General features: G+C 39.5%; 2 protein-coding genes across 3 annotated transcripts; one reads left to right on the top strand and one right to left on the bottom strand.

The window, feature by feature from the left end:
- Nucleotides 1-309: 309 nt before the first annotated feature.
- Nucleotides 310-6,454, bottom strand: msl1b (MSL complex subunit 1b). Of its 2 annotated transcripts, none has more exons than XM_056366096.1 (9): nt 6,327-6,454; nt 5,079-5,791; nt 4,768-4,967; nt 4,231-4,592; nt 4,061-4,125; nt 3,881-3,948; nt 2,735-2,859; nt 2,555-2,627; nt 310-2,126 (listed from the first exon to the last, which is right to left on the bottom strand). In XM_056366096.1, the coding sequence occupies exons 2-9, from the start codon at nt 5,697-5,699 to the stop codon at nt 2,036-2,038; spliced, it is 1,605 nt and encodes a 534-aa protein (XP_056222071.1). In that variant the 5' UTR covers nt 5,700-5,791; nt 6,327-6,454; the 3' UTR covers nt 310-2,035. The 2 variants fall into 2 exon arrangements, with proteins under 2 accessions (XP_056222071.1, XP_056222072.1); XM_056366097.1 differs by having other exon boundaries at nt 4,273-4,592.
- A 1,028-nt stretch (nt 6,455-7,482) lies between these two features.
- On the top strand, nt 7,483-10,694 carry snf8 (SNF8 subunit of ESCRT-II). Its single transcript, XM_056366081.1, has 8 exons — nt 7,483-7,879; nt 7,980-8,030; nt 8,823-8,961; nt 9,090-9,194; nt 9,300-9,372; nt 9,537-9,678; nt 9,756-9,830; nt 10,164-10,694. The coding sequence occupies exons 1-8, from the start codon at nt 7,826-7,828 to the stop codon at nt 10,299-10,301; spliced, it is 777 nt and encodes a 258-aa protein (XP_056222056.1). The 5' UTR covers nt 7,483-7,825; the 3' UTR covers nt 10,302-10,694.
- Nucleotides 10,695-10,696: the final 2 nt, after the last annotated feature.

Genomic DNA, 10,696 nt, shown 5'->3' with positions numbered 1-10,696 from the left:
CTGACTAATCAATCAACTAATTATTTTAGCTCTGTCAATACTTATGGGTAGTTTAATTTGGAGGAAAAACATTTTTATAAGCTCTTTGTGTGTTAAATCTTAATTTGTAAAGTAACTATTAACTAATGCTGTAAAGTTTTATGTAGTAACTGAATTGTATTGGAGGTGAGGTAAAAAGCAGCATGAAATTGTCATACTCAAGTTTCAAGAATCTCAAATCTCACACAAGTATGATTAAATATCAATATTGGCCTCAAACAAATTTCCATTTTATCAACCCAAAAACTTAAAGACGATCAATCCCACATATCATAGACAAGTTAATTTTATTCCAAAAAAATTTAACTTTCAAAACTGTCAATTTGTCAACATACAATCATAGAACAATATTGAATGTACTCAACACTTCCAACATTAAATAATAAAAAAATAACAGCCATGTTTTATGTACATTTGTTTCAGGAAGCTATGTACAGAACAAAAAAAGAAAAGATCAACTTTGTAATTCCAAAGTCTGCCTACACATACGCCTGGCAGTCGAAATATTGGAGCTGCGGAAAGCCATTGCATCATATGTAAAACAGGTTGAGCAAACGCAGCGAGGAGAAAAACATGGGCAGCAAATCAAACACTGCGATTGTGACTGAGATTAAGTCAGAGAGGGAGAGGTTAACTGGCAGCATGTTAAAGAGCATACTGGTGAACATCGCTATAACTACAGCTAGAAAGCTTATTTAGCATCTAAAATGGTTCCTGTGAATGTCAGCTAACGGCATCCTCGAGGAGACCAATGCATACACATAACTTGCTTAATATTAACTGGATGTAAGCGTATTGTAAAGATTGGAAACACAAGATCAAAACTAGTTTGTTATCAGATCGCCTTATGATTAGGCTGTTCAGGCTGAACGCAGCAACTCTTAACTGAACAGAGCAGCCAAAAGGATCATGCTTTCAAGAACAATATTTTGTAGTTTTTGTCGCCCAATGAGCAGAGATTAATTATTCTCCATTCTGGGGTTAAGCCATGCTACCATCTTTTTTTTGACACAGCTAAAGTCCATGCAACTCACATAAAAGAAGAAGGAAAAAAACAAACAAATAAAGAAACAAAACCAGGAACAGATCACTTGGTTTCATGTCAAGTTTTACCACTGGTCTAATTTTCCGTGCCTTTGTTTTCATGAAGCAAACCCTGGACAACACAGAACAATCATTTGGTTGCTGGATTGGTTCAAGAGCTGCAATTTTTTAAATATGAAATCATGCTGAGTGTGGCTCAAAACTCCAGATATCACACTTAACATTGATAAAATCTTATTTGAAGTTGTGTGCAAACAACGATATAGGCAATACACAGCACGATACAGTCAAGTTTTTGACTTTTTTCCACTTAGGCAGGGAGAATGAGTGTGGTCGGACTACCCAGAGCTAGATGTTGTAGCTGTGTTGGTTATGATCAACAGTTCAAGCTCTACTTTTCAGTCTAAATGGCATCCAAGCTTATTTTTTTTGCCCCCACATCAAGATTAGAGTCCCCGGTTTTCCTGTCAGATGACAATGCATAAAAACTGACAGAAACTCCACTTCTGTTTAATAAAGTCAGTTTTGGATGGCACAGCTCTGACTAATTGTATCTCAAACATGCATATAACTGTTGGTACATTTATTAGGATAGAAACTGATGTGTAATCTTCACTGGCTGCCAACAGGGAGGACTCTAATCATGCAGCATTAAGCTTAAATATTCCTTTCAGAGGTGTAAATGAGACCAAAAATATCAAGGACACCCAATGGCGCAGCTATCTCCCCTCATTTCCCAATACTTTGCGGGAGATCAGCTGGTCTGGGGTGGCATGTTGAGACCGGAGAGTCATGTACTCTCCCACAGACTGAAAGCAACAACAGTTATACATAGTGACTGGTGACTTGTCTCTCCCCCACCCCCCACACACACACCACAGACAAGTCAAATGAGGCATTCTCTAATCTGGGCGTGGAGCGGCGTCTCTCCACTGTTCATGCCACGAGGGTCTCACTTCCGACAGGTCCGGTGAGGTGTGTGTTTTTTGGGCACCTCGATGCGACATCGGCTCCGATCGTCCAGCCAAGGCAGCTCAAAGTTCCTGGGGGAAAAATAAACATTTTCTTTATTTATGATCCTTTTAAGTGTAAATTGGCAAAGTACAGAGACAATATGAACTACAAGTATCTATTCATATTACAATTTTTTGTGATTCCCAGCTAAATATGACAATAATTCCAAATGATATAATCAGTGCCTTTTTTAATAATATGATAGTAAATTAAATATCTTTGAGTTTGAGTTGAGAAAAGACTTTTGTAAATGAAATTGAACACTTCTTAACATCTTCTAAGGCCTCATTTTGAGGAAACTGAATTCAAGACCCTTTTCAATAAAAACAATGTGGAAAAAATGCAACATATATTCAGGTACCTGTTGCTGTTTCTGTCATATGCAAACAAGAAACTAACTACCCTTGCAGTAAATGTGACATAAAGCACAACAAAACATAAAGCAGCCGTGACTTACTGTTGTGCGAGTTTGGGCAACGGCCGGCCAAATGCAACCACAGGCAAGAAGGGAGTGATCACTATAGTTTCAACTGGAAGACATTTAAAGAGTTAAGTTAAAATCTATGGAGTCCATTTCAAATCACATCAGTGTTGCAATATTACACTGCTCCCAGTTTTATTCAGGTTTTAGACGTACCATCTTCAGTGTCAGGGTAGAAGGATGAAAGCTCAGGCTCCGTCTCCTGGACGACTTTCTTCCTGTTCATGCGCTGCTGTAAACGCTGAAACATGCGCTGCTCTCTGATTCGCTGGATGTCCCATCTGAAAACACAGATGAGTAATGAGGAAAGATCAAGTGGGAAATCATAGTACCTGCCCACAGAGTACAAAAGAGCTAGTAAGTCATATGTTCGCCTTATTGCTGGATTAAATATTGATTTATGTTTAGCATAAAGACTATGTAGAAGGCTGGGCACTTCATTGTTCCACAAATTCAATCAGTCATTAACTATAAACTAAATCTGGACCCTGATTTGTGTACACATATATATATTGAATGAGTTTTCAAACATTTCAAGCCTTTAAACTTCATCCTAAAAGCTGGATATTGAATATACACTATAGTAAATATTAAAAGCAAAGTCAAAACATTTGATCATTTCTAATGCTCTGGGTGATTAAGATGAATTATGCACAACGGCAGAGTGAAATCTATACATTAGAAAGGCCAAAAAACTTGAGCTTGAAAATACTTTGTCCACCTGTCACTGATATACCAGAGTTGACATCTATGTTGGCTGATAACAAGAAATGACAGTAGAGAGAAGTGCCACGTGTTTTGAAAGGGAATTCTTCATTGAATTGAATGTTTCTTTTTTTTGTTTTGTTTTCAGGCTTCTCTTCATAAAGAAATCTTGATGTTAATAAAACTATAATTGTTTGATGAAGCCTTCCAGTAACAAGGTACCAGCAGATAACACTTGATGAATTTGTGTTTAGTGACAGGCTATTTGAACTGTAAAAAAAATGTACCTAATGTTTGAATTATAAACTTGCCCCCACTAAAACTACTTCATTTAATGTTTATTACTGCGCAGTACAGGTTTTTGTAATTCAGATGTTAAAATTTATAAGTTTAATCAGTCTATTTTTTTACTATTCACATTATGATTTATTTTCCGAATAAATTTACAGGCAAATTTACTGTGAAACAAATATCAGCCGATACATTATTATCTGATTTTTTTTAACTTAGTGTTCAGTTTAAGTCTGGCTCTTGAGTTTTGAGTAGAGAGACATGTTCAAATCTCAAATGAAATAACTTAAATTGGTGAAATTATACCTTTTCCTCCTCTTCTCATCCAACTCCAGCTTCGAGTGGCGTTTCAAAAACACACTGTCATCCAGCGGCTTGATGGGAAGACAAATTCACGTTATTTTTTCGATGAGTGCTGTTCGACCTAATGTTAGATAACTTTTCAAACTCTACAGGTACGATTATTAGCATTCAGGTGTGTCTCACCTCAGCAGAGTTGAAGGAGTCGTCGTCATCCAAGGGCTCTATGTAATTTTCTCTCCAGGATGGGACTAATCAGTTGCAAAAGACAGAGGGAGAAAAAGTTAATGATGGATAGTGTGTTCAGTACATTTGAAGGATAAAGTGATTAAAGATGGGATATAGGTTAGGCTTACAAACAATCAGCATATCATGTACTACATGAGGAGTCCACTCACTGGCCACCTCTTCCTCCTTTTTAGGGGAAGTCTCACGCAGAGGGGACAGAGGAGGTTGGTTCCAACAACAGAGATACATCTCTGTGGTAGACATGAAGGGCAGATCTTCCATCTGGCAGCTCAGCTCAGGCTCCTCTTTGCACGGAAGCAAAATGTCCCTTTCTGCCCCAGACCTCAGAGGAACTGTCTTCTCTGGGGTTTCCTTACTGCGGAGCTCTCTTTGATTGGGGGAGCCGGGCTGAATCTCAGGTTTCTGGGGGCTAAGCTTGGCACTTTTGCCCCGCGATTTTTGGACTTTTCCATCTCCAAAGCAAGATTTCCTGTGTGTGGAGAGAAAATAATTAAGAATTAAGGTGAATAGGGGCAAGGACTAAGATATGACAACTGTGACAGACTGTAACTCCCACTTTTCTGATTATATTTCATTACTGTGGTTTGATTTAACAGCACATGGCGCAAGCAGAACCAAGTACTGCCTGCCGTTGTTCATTTTACCTTTTTTGACCTTTACCACCTCGACTAAATGGGAGTGGAGTGGCTTGGTTGGGCTGTGGACTGTCCTCTACATCCAGATCCCACATGTCCTCTTTGTCTGGGGTCCATGGTTCCAGGGGCTGGAAAAGGCGCTTGTCACGTGGCGGGTCCTTCCTTGTGAGCTGCAGCCGACGCTCCATACGCTCAATACGTGCAAGCAGCTGCAAAAGAGAAAGCCATGGACAAAAAAAAATATAACTTTAAATGCTTACAAAATCAACGTTACATACCAGATGAATATTTGCTAAAATGAAAAAAAAACTTTTACACACTGTCTCCTTATCTGCTTTGAGCTCATCTATCTCCTTGTCCTTGGACTGCAACTGTTGTTGCTGTTGTTCGATGAGGTCCAGTTGCAGGAGCAAGATCTGTCGGAGGCAGTTGGCCTGTGTGTGGGGATTGGCAGGGGTCTTCCTAATGTTCCTCCACTTGCCCTCAGAGGAGAGTTCAATGGATGCGGTGCCGAGAACTCCAGGGACAACCCCCTTCGCGCTGTCATCAGCACCAGCATCCTTTGGGTTATTGTTCACAGCCATCTGAGGGTTATCCATGTTGTCAACAGAGAGGGGTTTACCTTTCACTGGGGTTCCCTCACCCCCCATTGGTCTGACAGGGGACAATACCCCCACAGTTTTAGTGTCTCCTTGAACTACTTCTGCAACTGTGGCAGCGACGGCAACTTTGCTTGTCATGTAATTCTGGTCTAAGACCTTAGATTTGGTCGGGATCTGGCCCCCCTGCACGTCTTGAACATCTATAACAAAGTCGCAGGACTCCCTCTTCAGGCTTACAGGACTCACGGTGGCGGCCCCAATGTGCGTTTTGTCAGAGTCGATGGTGTCAGTGTTCTGCTTGAATCCCGTCTTTGGAAACAGCGTGGATCTCAGAGTCATGGCGAACACAGAGACTTTTCATCCTGCAACGCCTCAGCGATGCAATTCAACCACAGCTATGTGGTTCCCATGTGTAATCAGCAGCTGGTATCCTGCAAAACATAGAAAAATAAAGACTGGTGTCGTGTTATTGTCGTTGGTTGTTTATCTGGGAGCGTACTGGCTTTGAGCTGAGAATAAAAGATATGCACCAGTTATGTTAATACTTGGAAAACCGAGGGAAACTGTAGCAGCAAGGGAGACCTGATCCATCTTTTTCCTAAAATCGCCCACCGGGTTTGAAATTCAGCTAAGCTATATTAGCACCTCGGTTCAAAGACACAGGCGCTATTTCTGAGACAAACTACTAGGTTACTTAGAAAAAGACTGAGCTGCGAGTCACTGTGGGGCTTCACACAAGGACTCGGGAGTGGCTGTGTAGGACACAGGCAGCAGCCATCTCCTCCATTTTGGTTCTAGCGAAGTCATGAAAAACAATAACAGCTAGCTAGCTGGCTAACGCTAGCCGGCTAGTTTCACCAACAAAATGCGCCTCCAGAGCGAAGCGGCTAAAACGACCGCGTCGTAACACACATAATTAATACAGACTAGTTTTCACAAACATGCAATTATGCACTTTTAGCTTACCTCGACTATAATTCAAGTCCACCTGCAAGTGACTTCATGTTCCCTCCTCAAGACTTGTTTTAAAGCGCCGACTACTGCGCATGCGTAATTTGTTGGCTGGCCATTTCTTGTGTTTTGAAGGTTTTGATGAGGAGGGGAGCAGCAGAGGGAGACAGAGGTCTACAAGACAAATTCAACCACAACTTTAAACACCACATTAACTGTAGGTAGTTGCTCCCTTTGTGCTCAAACAGCCTCAGTCGTTTGTGGTATCGATTCTACAAGATCTTTTATACATTTCTTTGAGATTCTGCTCCATGTTGACATGACTGCATCACATCATTCCTTCAATTGTTTTCAGCTGCACATTCATACTGCCAATCTCCTGTTCTACCATGGTCATATAGGCTCTGGCAATAATAACTGGTTAGTATTATGGGGGCCCAAAGTGTGCCATGAAAACATTCCCCACACTATTACATCACCATCAGCCTGGACTGTTGGGTCCATGGATGCATGTTGCAGATGCCAAATTCTGACCCTACCATCTGCTGCCTCAGCAGTAATCCAATATAACAATACATTATTCTGTAATAATGTACTGAAGCGATAATAATGTATTCAGGAATATTTGCCCAGTCTTTGATAACTGTTTCCCCAACTTTTGGTGGAAAGTTCATTTACTTATGTTCAGTGGTAGAAAAACTACTCAGATCCTTTAGGCCCAAACAGGGGTACCTGTATGCCAGGGGGGGCTTTTAGAGTTTCCAAAGAGCATGTGGAATGAAAAGCTAAAATTGACTATGATTTGACTAAAAAAATCTGCATTACAACACTTTGGAAAGATAGAGCAAGAAAGGAGAGAAGTCTAAACAGTGAACGAAAGTAGTGGATAAATGATTGAAACAGAGAGATAAAAGTGATAATTAGTTAGATCCAGCCAACTGAAGTGGTAATGCAAACTTTACCAAACTGACTCAAAAATTGACTGTTTTACTTCTTTCTTTATTTTATTGTTTAGTGCTGCTCGGATGATTTCCAGTGAGTTTTTATACAGATGCAAAAATTTCAAAAACATATTTGCAAGCCTGAATAAAAAGAGTTTCTATGCTATATTCGCCATAACACCAGGGGGCGCTATAAAATAAACAGTTCAATGTTCACTGTTGACTTCCCCGATCAGGAAGTGGACTATTCCCTACCAATCAAAATGGAAACACTTGTACGGAATTAGCTTTAAATGTCCTGAAATATTCCCGAAAACTTGTATTTTTCAGCCTTTATCGAGTTTACTATGACAGTAGACAGTTACTGTGATATGTAATGTTTAGTTGAGAACTTCGTGTTGAGGGGAGAACCGTGAATGTCGGTGAACTACAGTCACTACAATAACAAACATCCTTGTAGCTAGCTAGTTGTAACGCTAACGCTATAGTTTTATTTACTTTACATTATTCTGCGATAAACACTAACGTAGTTTAGATTTAACTTTTACATTTTGTGACCGGACAGCAGCCGAAATGCATCGGAGAGGTGTTGGAGCCGGAGCTATTGCCAAAAAGAAGCTAGCAGAGGTAAAGTTGTTACTTAACATAATGTGTTTTTACATTAACTGATTTTATTTTACAGACGTTTTCCTATCTCACCTGGGATTTTTCTTCTTTTTCTATTCAGGCCAAATATAAGGAGAGAGGAACTGTTCTTGCAGAGGACCAGATTGTCCAGGTGAGTCAACAGAAAACACATTTCATAAGACTATTATAGCCAATAACGTAGAGATTGATTTTTAAAAATGCTTGATTTTTACCCATGAAACGATAATGTAAATGTGAAATGGATCAATAGTTCACTTATTTATTCACTGTTGGTATAATAGAGTCGACGTTCCTTTGTTTAGTTGCTTTAATAAAGTTAAATTTTTCTCAATACACGGATTTGTGTTTATTTGTACTTATTGATAAAAGCTGGGCTGCATCTAATGGTTATTTTCAGTGCTGATTAATCTGCTAAATACTTTATCAATTATTTGGTCTGAAAAAACATCAGAAAATAGTGAAAAATGCCTGTCACACCATCTGAGATCGCGGGTAAAATCATTAAATGTCCTATTTCGTTCAACTAACAGTCCAAATACCCAAAATATTACATTTTCCCACAACAAACAATTCCCACATTGGATGATCTGGAACTATCAAATGTTTGGCATATTTGCTTGAAAAATTTCTTAATGGCCAATTAATCAATTTGTTGTAGCTAAACAAAAGATAAATTAATGGCTGTATTAAACTAGTTTGCCTGTTGGGTATAAATCATTAATAAATAAAAACCAACAATGTTCTTAGCCAGTGTGAAAAACTAGTGTACATCTTTACACAATCAATAAAACATATTTTTTATACTGTCCCTGCTTTAGGTTACAAATCTGGAGTTGCCATATATTTATAGTGTGTATTAAACATTCCTCTGCTCTGCATTGCTGATGAAAATCATTGACTGAATTGTTTGTTTTTCTGCCAGATGTCCAAGCAGTTGGAGACCTTCAAATCGAACCTGGAGGAGTTTGCCAGCAAGCACAAACAGGAAATCCGAAAGAACTCACAGTTCAGGGTTCAGTTTCAGGAAATGTGTGCCACCATCGGAGTTGACCCACTTGCCTGTGAGAATCATTCTGTGTATAATCAGTCAAAAATACAAAGACCACCCTGGAAGAAGTTTGTTTAAATCATGTTTTATGGTCATGGGTTCTAAAGTTGAACATGATAATTTGTCTTTTTTTCCCCACAGCTGGAAAAGGTTTTTGGTCAGAGATGCTCGGAGTTGGTGACTTCTATTATGAGCTTGGTGTACAGATCATTGAAGTGTGCCTGGCCCTGAAACACAGAAATGGAGGTCTGTAATTTGTCAATTAAAACTGAGTGATCAACTGTGTTTAGAGGTGATGAACACCAGCTGTGTTCTGGCTGTGAAATCACTGTACCAGCCTTTTTCTTTTAGGGCTTATCACTTTGGATGAACTCCATCAGAGAGTACTGAAAGGAAGAGGTAAATACGCTCAGGATGTGAGTCAGTAAGTATCACTAATCAAATATCTTATTATATAAGTTTTATGATTCAAGTTTTTCGGCATCTAGGTTTCCTTATTGATCTAAGCATCATATTTGGATAATTAAACACCTGTGTGTCTGGTCTGAGATGTATATTAATTTAAATGATGAACTATGTGCTTCTCAGAGACGACTTGGTCAGAGCCATAAAGAAACTGAAGGTGATGGGGAATGGTTTTGGGATGATTCCTGTCGGTGGTTCCTACTTGGTGCAATCAGTACCAGCAGAGCTCAACATGGACCATACTGTAGTTCTACAGCTGGCCGAGGTGAGACATAGTTCCTGAGTTAACCTTTGAAAGGATTTTTGAACCTGGGCCTTATTTTCCCATGTTTTTATTTGTAGAAAAAGGGATACGTCACAGTGAGTGAGATCAAGGACAGCCTTAAATGGGAGAAGGAGCGGGCTTGTCATGTCCTGGTAAGTGCACATCAGTTAATTATAGGTCAGTATAGGTCGTTATAGAATAAATGATTAACAGAGTCAGTAGCAGAGAGAATTATTGTAATATACAGTTGGAATGCACCGAAAAATTTGATATGATAAATAATTCAAGGCCATATCACCTTTTCCATCATACTTTTACACTTTGGATGATATAATTGATTAAAACAAGTGTTAATTTACTTTCTATGTGGTGTTAAAGAAGTCTTAAAAGGCTGAACCCTGTAGAAAAACCCCTTACACTCGTATATCCAGGGAAAACCCTTACTCCTGTGTATCCAGGAAAAACCCTTACTCTCTTATTTCCAGGATCACTTGCTAAAAGAAGGCCTGGCTTGGTTGGACTCTCAAGCAGCTGGAGAAGCGCAGTACTGGCTGCCTGCTCTCTTCTCTGAGCTCACATCCCGTGATGTCACACCAGAGGAAGCCAATCAGATGACACCGTAAGAAAAAAAAAGAAAAAAAGTGGGACGGACCTGGACCACGAGCTGCTGACAGTTTTAAAGACATGTTGGTAAACAAAATGTGCCTGGTGGGAAGGAGCATGTGATGGAGTTGGCTGGTTCACTGGAGCTGGCAGGGAGGGTGAACTCTCTGTGAGATAATTTTCTGGACACGAGGAGGGAAAACTTCCCTCAGTAACCTCTATGCAACGAGTGCACTTGCATTATTACAGAGTGGCTGGAAGCAGCTTGATTTCCATTACACTGCAAATGAAATTGAGTGTAAGATCTTGTCTTGTAGTCATGGTTAACGGGTCTTTAATGATAATTCTCAATGCACATAACATGTAACTGTTTCATTTTTCATGTATAAACATAAACTTTGAAGAAAAGACAACA

The sequence above is a fragment of the Seriola aureovittata genome, chromosome 21 (genome assembly GCF_021018895.1).
Source record: "Seriola aureovittata isolate HTS-2021-v1 ecotype China chromosome 21, ASM2101889v1, whole genome shotgun sequence".
NCBI lineage: Eukaryota > Metazoa > Chordata > Actinopteri > Carangiformes > Carangidae > Seriola > Seriola aureovittata.
Note: the sequence above shows the minus strand (reverse complement) of the source record. Positions and strands in the feature narration are given on the sequence as shown.